The following is a 19373-nucleotide window of genomic DNA, read 5'->3' as shown; positions in this document are numbered from 1 at the left end:
CCACCCCTCTCCCCGTCTTACAAGCATACTGTTATCCTGTACTGTTCACTTTCGAACTTTTATTGCAGCTGTTTCATATATTTATATGAGTGGTAGTTTTATTATAATAGGGCCAGCAAAATTATATTGTCTTAAAGTACACACACCTTGCAATTTATATCAACCTATCAATCTCCAGGCCACTCAGGGACTTGTGCTAATATTATTTTGTGACTGTATGCACTGGATCATAACTATATGTGCAGTGTCTGTGTGACCATATGTACCGTGTTTATCACCTTGACCATATCACCTTGATTTTTCATTTGGCTGTATACATGTGTATGGTTGAATGAGAATTAACTTGGACTTAAAACAGATGAATTGTATAAAGAGATAATTGATAAAGCAAATTAAATGTAAAATAAGAGATATTGGTGAGAAAGAGGTGAAGAAAAAATAAGAAAGCTTGGAGAGAAAGATAAAAGGACATTAAGACAGAGAAAAGGAGTAGACAAAAATATAGAAAGACAGAAAGAAATACACTCAGTAAAGGGATAATAAGATGGCAGAAGGAATAAAAGGTGTGCGCTATTTTCTGAATGGGGAGAAATTTGAAAACTCGTTGGTGCAAAGGAAAGGAGTCCTCATGCAGGATTGAACATAGAAACCTACAACACAATACAGGCCCTTCGGCCTTTAAAGTTGTGCCAAACATGTTCCTACCTTAGAAATTACTAGGCTTACCCATAGCCCTTTCCTAAGCTCCATGCACTTATCCAAAAGTCTATTAAAATACACTATTGTATCCGCCTTCACCACCATTGCCAGCAGCCCATTCTACGCACTTACCGCTCTCTGAGTAAAAAGCTTACTCCTGACATCTCCTCTGTACCTACTCCCCAGCACCTTAAATCCATGTCCTCTTGTGGCAACCATTTCAACCCTGGGAAAAAACCTCTGACTATCCACACAATCAATGCTTCTCATCACCTTACACACCTCTATCAGATCACTGCTCATCCTCCGTCACTCCAAGGAGAAAAGTCCAAGTTCAATCAACTTGTTTTCATAAGGCATGCTCCCCAATCCAGGCAACATCCTTGTAAATCTCCTCTGCACCCTTTCTATGGCTTCCACATTCTCCCTGTAGTGAGGCGACCAGAATTGAGCACAGTACTCCAAGAGGGATCTGACCAGCGTCCTATATAGCTGCAACATTACCTCTTGGCTCCTAAATTCAATTCCACGATTGATGAAGGCCAATACACTGTATGCCTTCTTATCCTCAGAGTCAACCTGCGCAGCTGCTTTGATGTCCTATGGACTCGGACCCCAAGATCCTTCTGATCGTCCACACTACCAAGAGTCTTACCATTAATGCTAGATTCTACCATCATATTTGACCTACCAAAATGAACCACTGGGTTCATTTATCTGGGTTGAATGCCATCTGCCACTTCTCAGCCCAGTTTTGCATCCTATCATTGTCCCACTGTAACCTCTGACAGCCCTCCACACTATCCACAACACCTCCAACCTTTGTGTCATCAGCAAATTTACTAACTTATCCCTCCAGTGCATCATTCAGATCATTAATAAAAATCACGAAGAGCAGAGGTCCTAGAATAGATCCCTGTGGCACACCTCTGGTGACCGACCTCCATGCAGAATATGACCTGTCTACAACCATTGTTTACCTTCTATAGACAAGCCAGTTCTGGATCCACAAAGCAATGTCCCCTTGGATCCCATGTCTCCCTACTTTCTCAGTAAGCCTTGCATGGGGTACCCTATCAAGTGCCTTGATGAAATCCATATACACTACATCTACTGTTCTTCCTTCATCAATGTGTTTATTCAGATCCTCAAAAAATTCAATCAGGCTTGTGAGGCAAAACCTGCCCTTGACAAAGCCATGCTGACTATTCCTAATCATATTATACCTTTCCAAATGTTCATAAATCCTGCCTCTCAGGATCTTCTCCATCAACTTATCAACCACTGAAGTAAGACTCACTAGTCTATAATTTCCTGGGCTATCTCTACTCCCTTTCTTGAATAAAGTTACAACATCCGCAACCCTCCAATCCCCTGGAACCTCTCCCATCCCCTTTGATGATTCAAAGATCATAGCCAAAGGCTCGGCAATCTCCTCCTTGCCTCCCACAGTAGCCTGGGGTACATCTCATCCAGTCCCAGCAACCTATCCACTTGATACTTACAAAAAGTTCCAGCACATCCTCTTCCTTAATATCTACATGCATGAGCTTTTCAGTCTGTTGCAAGTCAGCACTACAATCACCAAGATCCTTTTCCATAATGAATACTGAAGTAAAGTATTCATTAAGTACCTCTGCTATTTCCTCTGATTCCATACACACTTTCCCACTGTCACAATTGATAGGTCCTATTCTTTCACATCTTATCCTCTTGCTCTTCATATTCTTGTAGAAAGCCTTGGGGTTTTCCTTAATCCTGCCCACCAAGACTCTCCGAATTTCCTTTTTAAACCCCTTCCTGTTAGCCTTATAATCTTCTAGATCTCTAAAATTACCTAGCTCTCTAAACCTTTGTAAACTTTTCTTTTCTTCTTGACTAGATTTATTAAAGCCTTTGTACACCATGGTTCCTGTACCCTACCATAACTTCCCGTCTCATTGGAACATACCTATGCAGAACTCCACACAAATATCCCCTGAACATTTGCCACAGTTCTTCCGTACTTTTCCCTGAGAACATCTGTTCCCAATTTAAGCTTCTAATTTCCTGCCTGATAGCCTCAAAATTCTCCTTACTCCAATTAAACACTTTTCTAACTTGACTGTTCTTATTTCTCTCCAATGCTATTGTAAAGGAGGTAGAATTATGAACACTATCTCCAAAATGCTCTCTCACTGAAAGATCTGACACCTGACCAGGTTCATTTCCCAATTCCAAATCAAGTACAGCCTCTCTTCTTCTAGGCCTATCTACATATTACATCAGGAAACCTTCCTGCACACACCTAACAAACTCCTCCCCATCTAAACCCTTTGCTCTAGGGAGATGTCAATTGATATTTGGGAAATTAAAATCTCCCATCATGACAATTCTGTTATTATTACACCTTTCCAAGATCTGTTTCCCTATCTGCTCCTCTATATCCCTGTTACGATTGGGCAGCCTATAAAAAACACCCAGTAAAGTTATTGACCCCTTCCTGTTCTTAACCTCCACCCAGAGACTCCGTAGACAATCCCTCCGTGGCGTTCACCTTTTCTGCAGCTGTGACACTATCTCTTATCAACAGTATCATGCCTCCACCTCTTTTGCCTCTCTCCTTGTCCTTTCTGAAACATCTAAAACCTGGCACATGAAGTAACCATTCCTGTCCCTGAGAAATCCAAGTCCTTGTAATGGCCACCACATCATATCTCCAAGTACTGATCCGTGCTCTAAGCTCATCCGTTTTGTTCACAATACTCCTTGCGTTAAAATAGACACATCTCAAACCATCCATTTAAGCGCATCCCTTCTCTATCACCTGCCTATCCTCCCTCACTCACTGTCTCCAAGCTTTCTCAATTTGTAAGCCAACTGCTTCTTCCCCAGTCTTTTCAGTTCGGTTCCCAACCCCAACAATTCTCATTTAAACTCTCTCCAGTAGCCTTTGCAAGCCTCCCTGGGATTTAAGTGCAACTTGCCCTTTGTGTACAGGTGACACCTGCCCCAAAAGAGGTCCCAATGATACAGAAATCTGAATCCCTGCCCCCTACTCCAATTCCTCAGCCATGCATTTATCTTCCACCTCATTCTATTCCTATTCTCACTGTCATGTGACACAGGCAGTAATGCCGAGATTACTACCTTTGAGGTCCTGTTTCTCAACTGCCTTCCTAACTCTCTGTAGTCTTTTTTCAGGATCTCTTCCCTTTTCCTACCTAAAGGTTAACTTGCAGGTTGAGTTATTGGTGGGGAAGGTGCAAATGTAACATTAGCATTTATTCTAAGAAGACTAGAATATGAAATGACAAGGCTTTACTAGACCACACTTGAAGTATTGTGAGCAGTTTTGGGCCCTATATCTAAGAAAAGAGGTGCTGGCATTAGAGAGGGTCCAGAGGAGGTTCACGAGAATGATCCCAGGAATGAAAGGTTAACGTATTAACTTTAGAGTTTAGATTTTGCAGATGTGGAGAGGATGTTTCCTGTAGTAGGACCAGACAGCACAGCCTCAGAATGGAGGGACATCTTCTTTAGTCAAAGTGAGATGAATCTGTGGAATTCATTGCAAAGAAGACAAATAAACAGGCAAATAGATGAATAGGTAATCAGATAATGTAAATAATGTTATTGAAAAGTGGGAAAAGGTCAATAAATAATAGAGAAAAATAAAATTAGAGAGAGGAAGGCAGATTGGCAGGGATACAGAAAGAGATTGAGACACACATCAATAGTTAGAAATTTTGATAAGAGAGTGACAGTAAAAATGGATAGATAAGAAAAATAGGAAAAAATTCAGCATTTCTGTTGAAGTTTCTTACATTTGTTCCATTGATTTTAGTCAGTGCTCATCCTGAAGATAGATAATTAAATGGTTTGATTGGGAACAATCAATGAACCCATGAAAAATATCTCTCTGCTTTTGCACTACTTATTTTATAAGGCCATCTGTTATCAGTGCAGCCATTTATTCAGGGCAACTCTTAAAGAACAAAAACTAATTGGAATAAATAAATTAATAAATTTAATTAACAATTAATAAATAAACTAATTACTATACATAGCCAGGATTTCCTTTATTTATTTGGGGTGCTATGCTTCTTAACTGGGATAGGAGACTGTTGATGAACAGATTCTAGCTAGCATCAATCGCATGCACCTGAGTGGTTGTTCAACATCATACCATGCTTAGAGTGAACAGTTTTTAAATAGTGTCACTTGCATGTATGTTCACAAAGCAATGGAGTTTGTCACTGATAGCTGGCTAGAAATAAACAGTAAGACAAATCAGAACTGTTTTACTCACAGTGGTTTCAAGCATACAAGCTTGCAGCTGTGAGAAAAAAGCCAGGAGTGAAAATGAAACAACTTCACAACTTCAATAAGTTAGGAACTATGAGAAATTTGAAGGGTATCAACATTTATCTTGAATGGTATAATTAAAAGGAAGATTTGGAGGATGCAATCATCAATAGCACTGTATGAAGGCAGTCCATTATCTACACTACGCATTTCTTATGACTTTGATCATTTATAGTTAATCAAAATAATGCAACAGATTAATTCCTCCGTTGATAAATATTAGGAACTAATACACAGTTTTAGAATACTGTAGTGATATTGATAGTTAAATGTTTCTCAGTTAAATGGTAGATTGTCTCCTTTATATCTTATTAACCATTTCCAAGAAACGTTGGTTAAGTGGGGCAGCTGCTTTATTGAGCCAAACATCCTGATGTGTCCCTATAGATACATTTGTTTTGGTTTTTATGTATTAAACTGTACAACTGCTGCAAAACAACAAATTTCACAATATCCAGTATGTCAGTGATATTGAATGTCTGATTCATTCTGACGTTTATGAATTCTGTTACGCATTTGAAGCTTGAACTTTTATATCTACACAAATTGTTAAATTTGAAAATAATTACACAAGCCCTTTTCACAATACAATTTTGTGAAAATTTTGTCTTTAAAGTTTTGACAAGGTACAGTTTAATTCCAAGACAAAGACTTTCTTACCATTTATCACCAACAGCATCACAGTTACAGTGATGCTTCGTATCTAAGCAGCTCTCCTCCAATCTGCATGCACATTTTTGGTCTCCTGATGATGAACCACCCCAGTATACATGTTTTTCATTGGATCTCCCAATCCACCATGTAAATGGTGTTCCATCTAGGGACAATAAAAAGGGAGCAAATTTTAGCAAGAGCTACAACAAAGATAGACTGATAATTAGGTACTATTGTTACATCCTTAATTTTTAAAAAAACTTGTTATTCCAAAGACTTTTGCAAATAGTTGGTACAATTTTCATATCACAGCAGAGGGAAATCTGCAGGATAACCTGCAGAGGGAGAAGATAAATGCATTAAACTGTAGCTATTTTTATTTGGTTGATGGGAAATCAATAAGTGTGGCATTATTCAAAGAGCTAAAAGATGGAACAGACAACAAAGGCCAAATGGGAAAACAGCATAGAAGGCTTGGACGAGGGCAAACAGGAGATGATCTTCCCACTTCAAGTTCAGAGAAGGAAATGGTGAAGATAGGACATAATGAATCTTTAAAGGATATGATTCAATTTGAGGAGCATTGCTATGGGATTCATGAATCAGCTTGGTTATTCATTCTTTGCAAGGGCTCATTACAAAAAATTGTATTTTCACCCGGTAAGCTTCCAAATGAGCAGTGTTACGTACTCGAGTCACATGACAGTGGTACCCTTGTCACGTGACTGGGGGTGAAGCTATACTGGACTTGAGGTAATGGTCTTGTGATGGTGGAGTGACGTCATTTTCCCGCCAGTAGAGATCATGTGACAGTTTTTTTTTTACAGGTTATAAAAGGAAGACCCCACCCTGTGAGGAGGGGCAGCTCGTGGCTGGATTTGCCAAGTTGACTTCATGCCACTGCGTGATTTAATGTGATGACGCAGTTTAGTTGAAAGATGAAGTTTTATCTAATGCCTAAAGTTTAAAAGGTTATTGCCAGCAGGTTCTTTACAATACTGCTAGTTTGAGAATCAGTGAAGAGTGAAGATCGGAGTTCAGGAGTTAAAGATCGAGGAGAATCTATTTCGACGGTGAAATGGGTTCAACCTTATTTAATCCTTATTCGAAAGGGAATTCGTTGACTGTTCTCGTGTTAATCTTTGCGGGGTAGCAGAAGATTGAGGACAATGTGATAAAGGAAAGGTCAGTGCCTTTAAGCCGTTTTGTTTTGTAAATTCTTTGTGGGAAATTCGATGTCGGGGATCAAAGCAAAACGACGTGAAAGAGAATTTAAATCATCTTAGAAAGTCTCTCCTTTTAAATGGACTGTGAGCATTTTTGAACTTTTGGCAATACACTTTAAAAGAACTGTTCTTGCAACATCGCTTTAAGAACTGTTTAAGCTGCCGCACAGCAGCTGATTTCCGGTTACTTTAGTGTTTGTTTACTTTTGGGGGGGTTAGTCTTCAGTGTTTAATAAATGTGTTGTTTGTTATAAAAGCCCTTGCCTAACTCATATATTTATTGTTGTCTGAATACGTAACATAAATATGGGGGCTGCATCTGGATTGGATCGTTTGAGTTTAAATGCTTGCTAGCTTTTAAATTGGTGTTTTGGTAAAGGGGAATACTCGATTCTTTTGTTTGATTGGCTTGTGAGTGGTATTCGGCAAAAATGAATATTGATGAGTTTCTGGTTTCGCCAGATGCGGAGTTGTTGGTGAAGGCGAAAAAAACTGAGGTATCTGAGATAGCTAGTAAATTGCAACGTAAAGGTATTTTGCAGACTACATCAAAGGCTGTAATACAGAGAAAAATCACGTCACACTATGTGGATTCGGGTGTTTTTGATGAATCAATTTTAGAGTTGTCTCCAATAAGTGATATGGAGATGCAGTTGCAAATCGAACAAATGAGGTTGGAACAAAGTAAAGCAGACTTGGAGCGTTGTCAATTGGAGGCAAGTCAAAAGAAGAGGGAATTTGATTATGCAATGGAGGAATTAAGGTCTGGGAAACAGTCTTCTGGTTCTAAAAAACCGTTTGCTGCTAGTCAAGAAATTAAATTGGTCCCTCCATTTAGTGAAACAGAAGTGGAAAGATACTTTCAACATCTTGAAACTATTGCTCGGATGTCAGAGTGGCCGAAAGATAAATGGTCAGTGTTGTTACAGAGTGTAATTAAAGGCAAAGCACAACAAGTTTACACAGCTTTAACAGCTGCGCAAGCTCTTGATTATGATATTGTGAAAATGCATATCCTAAATGCATACAAATTAGTCCCAGAAGCTTATAGGGAAAGATTCAGAAGTTTGAAAAAGTCTGTGGAAAAAACTTATGTGGAATTTGCCTATGATAAAGCTATGTGTTTTGAGAGATGGGTTTCTTCTAAAAATGTAAATGGGGACTATGATACATTGAGAGAGCTGATTTTAATGGAGGAATTTAAAAGAAGCATTCCCGTTGAAGTAAGGACCTACTTAAATGAGAGGGATACTGATAAATTGCAGGACTGTGTTAGATTAGCTGATGAGTATGTATTAATTCATAAGAATAAATTTCCTCAGGGCAGAATTTTTAAGAGGAAAAATAACATGGAGACTCAAGGTAAATCAGAAATTAAATCAGAAGTTAATGAGAAAGGTAAGGAGGAAGGAAAACCTGTGAAGGAAAGACAGTTTGGTCTTATTTGTAACTATTGTAAGAAGCCTGGCCATGTAATAGCTAACTGTTTCAGATTGAAAAAGAAAGAGAAGGAAGCAGTTCCAGATGCTTGTGTGCAACATACTGAAGCACCTGTAAAGTTACAGGGTTTGATAAACACAAATGAGGCTTTGTTAGAGTCTGACCAGGTTAGAAAGGGATATGATCATTTTATAACTGAAGGGTTTGTATCCTTGAAAGAAGGATCTACTCTGGTGCCAATAAAAATCTTTAGGGATACTGGAGCTTCTCAATCACTGATGTTAGACAGTGTGTTGAAGTTTAATGGAGAGTCTGATACTGGTGAGGTGAATTACATAAGAGGTGTTGGGAGTGATTTTATGCCTCTACATTTACATAAAGTAAATTTAAAGTCAGGGTTAGTTACAGGATTTGTTAAAGTAGGATTACAGCATAGCTTACCTGTGAAGGGTATTTCTTTATTGTTAGGTAATGACTTGGCAGGTGGACACGTTTTTCCTGAAGTGCATTTGACAATGGAGTCAGAGGAACCAGAGTTGAATTCTAACACAGATTCTTCCTGTGTTGTGACTAGAGCTATGGCTAAAAAGATTGATGCGCAGAATGAGGTTGTTACTCAGGACTGTTCAACTCAGGATTCAAGTTTTGAGGATGTGTCAGAGACTTTCTTATCTTTGTTGTTTGAACAAGATTCTTGGAGTAAGTCTGACTATGAAGATTTATGTCTGTCTCGGAAGGAGTTGATAGCAGAGAAGAATAGAGACTCTGAGATTATAAAATTAAGAGAAAAAGCTTTACTAGGTAGCAAAATTGAGAAGGTGCCAGTAGGGTATTACTTGGAAAAAGGAGTATTGATGAGGAAGTGGAGATTGCCTATAATTCCTGCAACTGAGGATTGGAATGTTGTTTATCAGGTAGTTGTCCCTAAAGTTTATCGAAATGAGATTTTGACTTTAGCCATAGTGTGCCTTTAGGTGGACATCAAGGGGTAAGGAAAACTGTGGACAAGATTTTAAAACATTTTTACTGGCCTGGTCTAAGAAAAGATGTGGCGATGTTTTGTAAAACATGCCATACTTGTCAAATTGTGGGTAAACCAAATCAGGTTACACCAGTAGCTCCATTACAACCTATTCCAGAACTTGGTGAACCATTTTCTAAAGTTATTGTAGATTGTGTTGGTCCATTACCAAAGACAAAAAACTGGTTATCAGTAATTGTTGACTATCATGTGTACTTTGTCTAGGTTTCCAGAGGCAGTACCACTTAGGAATATAAAAGCTAAAACTGTGACAAAGGCTCTTATAATTTTTTTTACTTATTTTGGATTACCTAAGGAGATACAAACTGATCAAGGCAGTAATTTTATGTCTGGATTGTTTCAACAGATAGTTTATAAATTGGGAGCTAAGCAAATCACTTCATCTGCATACCATCCAGAGTCGCAAGGTGCCTTGGAGAGGTTTCATTCTACCCTCAAGAATATGATTAGGATGTATTGTGTGGAAAATGAAAGTGACTGGGATGAGGGTATAAACTTACTTTTATTTGCAGTAAGGGAATCGGTACAGAAATCTTTAGGTTTTAGTCCATTTGAACTTGAGTTTGGACATAGAGTTAGAGGACCTTTAGCTTTATTGAAAGAATAATGGATTAGTAAGGAAGTACACACTAATTTGTTGGACTATGTTTTGAAATTTAAGGACAGGTTACATAAAGCTTGTAGCTTAGCCAAGGAAAATTTAAAGTTGGCTCAGGAGAAAATGAAGACTTGGTATGATAAAGAAGCTAGGATGAGGATGTTTAAGCCTGGAGATAAGGTGTTGGTTCTTTTCCCAGTGCAGACACATCCTTTACAAGCTAGATTTCATGGTCCTTATGAAATTGTGTCTAAAATCAATGATGTGGATTACGTGATAAAAACTCCAGATCATAGAAGGTCAACACAACTTTGCCATAAATATATGATAAAACCATTTTTTGAGAATCAATCTGATACTATGACTGTTGTGGTTAGTGAGAATGAGTTTGATTTAACTAGGAACATGATAGATGATTCATCTGACTTTCATTCTAAATCCAACATTGTTTCTGTTAGGTTACCAAATTCAACCATTCTGGAAAATATTGATGAGAAATTAGCACATTTACAGCTAGAGCAGAAACAACAGATGAAAGGATTAATTTTTAAATATAAAGAGTTGTTTCCAGATGTTCCGAGAAGGACTACTATAGCTTCACATGATGTAGATGTTGGAATGCATATCCAATTCCTAGAGTAGATGATTGTGTAGATAAAGTTGGAAAGGCAAAGTTCCTTATGAAGATTGACTTATTGAAAGGGTATTGGTGTGTTCCATTAACAGACAGAGGTAGAGAGATTTCTGCATTTGTAACTCCATCTGGGTTATATGAGTATAATGCTCTTCCATTTGGGATGAAGAATGCCCCAGGTACTTTCCGGAGAATGATTAACTCTGTGATTCAGGGATTGAAGGATACTGATGCTTATATTGATGATTTAGTGACAGGAAATGATACTTGCGAAGCACACATTATTGCGGTGGAGAAATTGTTTGAAAGGCTTTCAAAAGCTAACTTAACTATTAATTTAGCTAAGAGTGAATTTGGACATGCCACTGTAACTTACCTTGGTTTTGTTGTGGGTCAAGGTAAGGTAGCTCCTGTTCAGGTAAAAGTTCAGGCAATTTTAGAGATTCCCACTCCAACGGGGAAAAAAACTCTCAGAAGATTTTTGGGAATGGTAGGATATTATCGAAAATTTTGTAAAAATTTTGCTAATGTTGCCCTTCCATTAACTAACATTCTGCAAAAGAAAGTGAAGTTTGTCTGGACAGTGCCTTGTCAAGAAGCATTTGAAAAATTGAAAACAATGACCTGTGCTTAAGGCACCTGACTTTGAAAAACCTTTTTCATTGGCTGTGGATGCTAGTGATGAGGCTGCAGGAGCAGTATTAATGCAAAGGAATGAGGATGATGAGGTTGATCATCCAGTAGCTTACTTTTCTAAGAAATTTAATAAGCATCAAAGAAACTATTCTACAATAGAGAAAGAATTGTTATCACTTGTTTTAGCTTTGGAATATTTTGAGGTATATGCTGATACAACTCAAAAACCACTTATTGTTTACACTGATCATAATCCATTAGTTTTTCTGAGTAAGATGAAAAACAAAAACAGAAGATTATTAAATTGGAGTTTGATGTTACAAGAGTACAATATTGTGATAACTCATATTAAAGGTAGAGATAATGTGGTTGCTGATTGTCTATCTCGATGTTGAATTTACAATGCAATTATTTTATGGAGTGTTTTTTTAAATTGTAACACTCCTACTGTATTGTGAGTTATAAGCTGTTATATGATGGTATTGTATATTATGTATGTTATAAAATTTATACATTTGTTTTCTTGTAAGCAATTGTCAAAAATTTTTGTTCTTGTCAGACCAAAAATGTTTTTTTGGGGGGAGGTGTTATGTACTCGTGACACGTGACAGTGGTGCCCTTGTCACATGACTGGTGTTGAAGCTATATTGGACTTGAGGTAATGGTCTTGTGATGGTGGAGTGACGTTATTTTCCTGCCAGTAGAGATCATGTGACAGGTTTTTTTTACAGGTTATAAAAGGAAGACCCCACCCTGTGAGGAGGGGCAGTTCGTGGCTGGATTTGCCAAGTTGACTTCATGCCACTGCATGACTTAAGGTGATGATGCAGTTTAGTTGAAAGATGAAGTTTTATCTAATGCCTAAAGTTTAAAAGGTCATTGCTAGCAGGTTCTTTACAGTACTGCTAGTTTGAGAATCAGTGGAGAGTGAAGATCGGAGTTCAGGAGTTAAAGATCGAGGAGAATCTATTTCGACTGTGAAACGGGTTCGACCTTATTTAATCCTTATTTGAAAGGGAATTCGTTGACTGTTCTTGTGTTAATCTCTGTGGGATAGCAGAAGATTGAGGACAGTGTGATAAAGGAAAGGTCAGTGCCTTTAAGCCGTTTCGTTTTGTAAATTCTTTGTGGGAAATTCGACGTCGGGGATCAAAGCAAAACGACGTGAAAGAGAATTTAAATCGTCTTATAAAGTCTCTCCTTTTAAATGGATTGTGAGCATTTTTGAACTTTTGGCAATACACTTTAAAAGAACTGTTTTTGCAACATCGCTTTAAGAACTGTTTAAGCTGCCGCACAGCAGCTGATTTCCGGTTACGTTAGTGTTTGTTTACTTTTGGGGGGGTTAGTTTTCAGTGTTTAATAAATGTGTTGTTTGTTATAAAAGCCCTTGCCTAACTCATATATTTACTGTTGCCTGAATACGTAACAGCAACAACTGATGTTATTGCAGGAAATAGAGGATGAACGTCTGCACTGGGGTTTATAGATCTCTCTGAGTAGTGATCAGCAAGAAAAAGACATTGGAGTTCAGAAAACATCATTGTAAAGAAGAATCATTTAAGACCAGCTGAAAATGTCTAAATTTTTTTTTCTAAAAGGGGCATGGATAGGATAGAGAGAGTATTTTTTTCCTGTGGTGGGAGTATAGCGAATAAGAACTGGAGTAGTTTTAACAATAGATGGGAGAAATTTAAAGGAGATCTATGTTTTGGACACATAGTTCACATGGAACAAGTTATTAAAGTAGATCGTAGAGGTTAAAAGTATAGGTATTTGTATGGGAAAGTAGTAAGGGGACACAACCCTAATGCAGGCTAATTGGAATTGCACTACGGTCAATGAAGAACCCATTTGGGACTGATCATAAGAATTGATCAGTTCACCTAAAGGAAAGGTGAGTGGATATTATTCATCGGTATATTATACTTAGCAATCAAATGAGTATTTGCATATTTTAACAAATTTGTGCACACTGGATCTGTTATGTTGTTCTCCGATCAACAATTTTTGATTTTACTTCTCGTTCCACAACTGCCATCTCTGACTGTTTCTCTCATTTTCTGTTTTTATTCCAATTTTTATTGCCTCTCCCTAAATTACCTTATAAAAATAAGTGTTAATGATCTATGCCCTGACCCTTATCAGGAATCACAGTGAGATAGAAACATAGAAAACCTACAATACAATGCAGGCTCACAATGCTGTGCTGAAAGTGTACTTACTTTAGAAATTACCTAGGATTACCTATAGCCCTCTATTCTTCTAAGCTCCAGGAGTCTCTTAAAAGACCCTATCGTATCCGCCACCACCATCGCCAGCAGCCCATTCCACGCACTCAGCATTATCTGAGGAAAAAACTTAACCCTGACATCTCCTCTGTACCTACTTCCAAGCACCTTAAACCTGTGCCCTCTCGTGTTAGCCATTTCAGTCCTGGGAAAAAACCTCTGACTATCCACATGATCAATGCCTCTCATCAAATAGGATAAGGATATGGGGACTCAAATCAAGGCATTATCAGTTCACATGCAAAAGCATTTCATATGGGTCAGAAGGTGCAGTTGGAAGGTACTCCTGAAGCAGCATGACTGTAGCTGGCATAACTGATGGAAAGAGATGCAACTACCATAATTGATATCAATGGTTTTTAAATATCTCTGAAATTCTGAAGCTTTAATGGAAAGTTAAAATGATTAAAACATAAAAACATAGAAGATGGATTAACAAATTTAGCAAAGAAAGATAAGTGACTAAAAATGAAATTATTTGCCTCCTAATTCTTTGTCCTGGAGTGAACAATGAAACCAGTAGGAGTGAACAATGAAACCAATAGGAGTGAACAATGAAACCAGTAGGAGTGATCAATGAAACCAGTAGGACCTCAGTTCCTATGGCAGATCAGAAGTAAAACTAGGTGCAAGATTATTCTACTGATGCTATTAGGATTGAAGATTAAAACATCATTAAGCTGAAAGTGTGGAGAAAAGATCTACGCAGATGTTGCCATGACTCAAGGGATAGAGTTATAGAGAGGAGCTGAGGAGGCTAGGACTTTATTTCCTGCTGTGTAGGAGAATTAGCAGTGATTTTATAGAAATGTAAAAAATCATGAGATAGAATGAATACACTCAGCCTTTCTCTGAGGTTTGGAGAATCAAACACTGGAGGGCAGAGGTTAAGCTAAAAGGGAAGAGATTTAAAAGAGGCTGCAGTGGCATGTTTTCCACAGGGATAAAGAAAAAAGTACAAGTCTATGAGAGAGGGTAGACAATAGGTGCAGAAGTAGACCATTCGGCCCCTCGAGTCTGCACCGCCATTCTGAGATCATGGCTGATCATTCACTATCAATACCCAGTCCCTGCCTTGTCCCCATATCCCTTGATTCCCCTATCCATCAGATATCTATCCAGCTCCTTCTTGAAAGCATCCAGAGAATTGGCCTCCACCGTCTTCCGAGGCAGTGCATTCCACACCTCCACAACTCTCTGGGAGAAGAAGCTCTTCCTCAACTCTGTTTTAAATAACCGACCTCCTATTCTCAATCCATGCCCTCTGGTACTGGACTCTCCCAACATCTGGAACATATTTCCTGCCTCAATCCTATCAAATCCTTTAATTATCTTAAACATTTCAATCAGATCCCCTCTCAATCTCCTCAATTCCAGCGTGTACAAGCCCAATCTCTCCAATCTCTCTGCATAAGACAGCCCTGCCATCCCAGGAATCAACCTAGTGAATCTACGCTGCACTTCCTCAATTGCCAGAATGTCCTTCCTTAAACCTGGAGACCAAAACTGTACACAATATTCCAGGTGTGGTCTCACCAGGGCCCTGTACAAATGCAAAAGGACATCCTTGCTCTTGTATTCAATTCCCCTTGTAACAAAGGCCAACATTCCATTTGCCCTCTTCACTGCCTGTTGCACTTGCTCATTCACCTTCATTGACTGGTGAACTAGGACTCCTAGGTCTCTTTGCATTTCTCCCTTACCTAACTCGACACCGTTCAGACAATACTCTGCCCTCTTGTTCCTGCTTCCGAAGTGGATAACTTCACATTTATTCACATTGAATGACATCTGCCAAGTATCTGCCCACTCACTCAGCCTATCCAAGTCTCCCTGTATTCTCCTAACGTCTTCTTCGCATGTCACACTGCCACCCAGTTTAGTATCGTCAGCAAACTTGCTGATATAGTTTTCAATGCCCTCATCTAAATCATTGACATAAATCGTAAAGAGCTGTGGTCCCAATACAGAGCCCTGTGGTACCCCACTAGTCACCTCCAGCCAGTCTGAGAAACACCCATTCACTGCTACCCTTTGCTTTCTATCTGCCAACCAGTTTTCTATCCATGTTGAAACCCTGCCCCCAATGCCATGAGCTCTGATTTTACTCACCAATCTCCTATGTGTCACCTTATCGAATGCCTTCTGAAAATCTAGGTGCACAACATCCACTGGCTTACCCTCGTCTAACATCCTTGTTACACCCTCAAAACACTCCAACAGATTAGTCAAGGAGAACAAGTCTTGCAAAATTACTCTCGTATAGATCTGACACAGATTTAATAGATCAAATATCCACCAGAATGAGCTGCCATTAGTAAGTGGGTGAAGCAGATTCACTAACGGTGTTTAGTTACACTTGGACATGCAAATGGTTAGGAAAGTTTTCAAGTGACATGAGCCAAACATGAGCAAACCATAGTAGCATAAACCGGCCTCTTAGTCGGTAGGGATCCCCTGGACCTGTTGCCAAGCTGTATAGCTCGATGACTCTTAGATTAGCTGCCAGGACACTCGGAATTCTGCATGCTGAATGGCTTCACTACCAGGCATGACCTTTCACATTTGTCAGTAAATCCTTGACTTTCGTGCATGGAAATCTGTGTCTTACTTCAGTTTCAAAGCTGGCATACTGGCTGCAATAACCAGCAAAATTCAGCAAGTTAAGGCCCAATATAAATGCAAATTTTCTCCCATTTCAATGGCTGTGATTTTCAGCACAACCACGATGCCATTTCTGTTGAATAGTGAGCACTGGTAAACACAGTCCGTTGTTTAAGTCATTTAAAAAAAATTATTCTTTTTTTCCTTAACAAGGAATTCATTGCTTTTTCCTTGCAAATGAAAGTGTTCAAACATTTTCTTGGGTCATTTTGCTTCGGTTTGCTCTCCTGAATCGAAAGCAGTATTCACTGAATTAGGAATCCTTCTGGTTTGTTGGAAATAAGTAAATAAAAGGATGAAAAGATAAAAGAATATCATATCAAAAATCCCATTCTCTGTTCCACATTGTTTATATTAATGTGTAGTCAAGGTATAACATCACAGAATAAAATTATAGTTTGGTTCTATTTCTAACATTAAAAGAACTTCTAGCATCCTATTGATTCAAAACTAGTCATTAATCCTGCTTTACCATGTGCTTTGTAAACATTGCTCTTATGAATATAGATCAGAATGATTGTGAATTGTGGAACCGTGTGTGATGGGAAAAATCTGTAAGTGGAAAGAAAAAAGGATTTGATAATAATTCTATAATTGTGGGAAAAAAAGCTCAATTTGTTTTCATAAACAATTCATTCTTCAGAATTAGACAAAATTATTGAAAGAAATACTTGTGGAAATCAATAATACTAGGAATCTATTGATAGGACATCAATAAATAAAGTGATTAATCTCAAAAAATGGTGCTCAGAGGTTAAATAATTCTTAGGCCTTGGAAGAGTAATTAGTGAAAAATGTGATTCTAATTGCAGAGACAACAATAATTAGGATAAGAAATATTAACTTTGGTTTAATTACAAGGTACAAGTACCAAGTATCATAACTACAAACTAATGATTAAGTTCAGGATTAATATCAATAGGAACTTCTTTAGAGAATGATTAAATAGTCAAATAGTTAAATCTACTCCTCATCATTTTTTCTCCAGTCCTGCTGAAGGATCTGGGCTTGAAACATCGACTGTACTTTTTTCCATAAATGCTATCTGGCCTGCTGAGTTCCTCTAGCAGTTTTTGTGTGTTGCTTGGATTTCCAGCATCTGCAGATTTTCTCTTGTTTGTGGCTAAATAGTCAGAATGGCTTTGTTGATGAAATTGGTGGTAACTCAAATCATCTGAAAGGCATTTGCATGTCAAGATACTTTTGCCATACAAGTCGTAGTAACAAGATTGGTGACTATCAATCCTCTCCATAGGTTGGAACACTTAGAGAAGATTGTCCAGCCTTCCATGTGGAACTGGAGAAACATCACAATGTAAATGACAGGAATTACTTTAACTCTTGTATCTGGTTGTGACCTTATCCCAAGACTACTACCTGAAAGAGGCAAACAATCTTCTAGCATTTGGCCTACTTTAAGGTGTTATTTAGTAGTATCAGGTGAAATCCGTAGCTCAAACTTCTTTATCTAGCTTGATTCCAAAAATCTATCAACACCAGTCTTGAATGTTTCAAAATTGTCATTCGATTGATTTCTAGAATTACAGAGTGGTTAAGGACAGAAGGTGGATATTTGATCCATTAAATCTGTGTCAGATCTATACGAGAGTAATTTTGCAAGACTTATTCTCCTACCCTCTCTCATAGACTTGTACTTTTTTCTTTACTTTTCAATAGAACATAGAACATAGAAATTTACAGCACATTACAGGCCCTTCAGCCCACAATGTTGTGCCGACTATGTAACCTACTCTAGAGACTGTCTAGAATTTCCCTAGTGCATAGCCATCTATTTTTCTAAGCTCCATGTACTTATCTAAGTGGCCCTTAAAAGACGCCATCGTATCCATTTCCACCACCCACCACTCTCCATGTGAATAACTTACCCCTGACATCCCCTTGGTACCCATTTCCAGGCACCTTAAAACTATACTCCCACCCCGCACCATATTAGCCACTTCCGCCCTGGGAAAAAGCCTCCAGCTATCCATACGATCAGTGCCCCTCATCATCTTGATGCTTCTCATTTGAATGCTTTGGTTGAATTGGTCTCCATTTATTCCTGATGGCGTATTCCAGATTCTAATCACTCAGAAAATATTAGAAGTAATTTTCCTCATGCCAGTCAATGTTGGCTCTTTTGCCAAAAATCTGCTACTTTATGTTCTCTAATTCCTCTGCCAATAGGAACTGATCTTCTCTCTTTATGGTGGTAAGTAATCCATTCTGACTCTATATTTGAATGTAATTCTAATTTTATTATCACCCACTGACCTCTTCCACCATCACCACTCCTACTTCTTGTTCAGATGCAGCCCCACCTCTCAAATGAAAATATATTTACATTGTATTCTGCTAAGTATTCAAGGTTTGAGGCATTGACAAAATTATCTCGAACAGTTCAGTTGAATCATCCCTTAATGTTCTATTCTCAATGAATTCTATCCAACCCATTGATCAGATTTTAGGGATTTTGGCTCAGTAACATTCTGCTAAAACTGTGCTGTCCTTCCACAAAATTCAATACATCTTTTAGCAATGTAGTAGCTGGAACTGAAAACAGTACTCCACTTATCATTTCAATCCTTATCATATTTTTTGTAGTTGACATATATCCACATAGAATAAACTTCACTGTCGTCAGTGAATGGATTCCACAACCTATGGACTCACTTTCAAGGACTATTATTTATTTACTTTTTTATTTATAGGTTTTTTTGTATTTGCACTTTGTTTCTTCTTTTGCACATAGGCTGCTTTTCATTGATTCTAACTATTGTATTTCTCGTTCTACTGTGAATGCCACCAAAAATGAGTCTCAGGTAGTATATAGTGATATTTACATACTTAGATAATAAATTTATTTTGAAATTTGAAGTATGCTTTCCCTTTTTCTCTTCCATTGAACTTTATTCTTAATTTATTTCCAAGGCTAAAGTCAAAAATTGGGGAAGACAATAAACTGCTACTTGAAGGAGAATGAATGAATAAGGCTGCAACAAGCAATCAACTGGAGTTGAGCATCACCTTTGGGAAGAAAAGAATGACATTTTGAGTTGAAACTGCATCAGGAAGTAATAGGCAACTGTGCTGTACCTCCTCCTTATAATAAGCTCCAGGAGTCACTCTGGGCAATACGTTA

At 38.2% G+C, this 19373-nt stretch overlaps 1 protein-coding gene across 1 annotated transcript in view; it reads right to left on the bottom strand.

Annotated features, from left to right (window-relative positions):
- LOC132394271 (contactin-associated protein-like 5) overlaps positions 1 to 19373 on the bottom strand; it is a 977958-nt gene that overhangs the window by 586177 nt on the left and 372408 nt on the right. Inside the window, exon 11 of the mRNA XM_059970196.1 lies at positions 5707 to 5863. Within this exon, the coding sequence (XP_059826179.1) occupies positions 5707 to 5863 (157 nt within the window). The remainder of the gene's footprint in view (positions 1 to 5706; positions 5864 to 19373) is intronic.

The sequence above is a fragment of the Hypanus sabinus genome, chromosome 5 (genome assembly GCF_030144855.1).
Source record: "Hypanus sabinus isolate sHypSab1 chromosome 5, sHypSab1.hap1, whole genome shotgun sequence".
NCBI lineage: Eukaryota > Metazoa > Chordata > Chondrichthyes > Myliobatiformes > Dasyatidae > Hypanus > Hypanus sabinus.
This window is presented reverse-complemented; position numbering and strand designations above follow the sequence as displayed.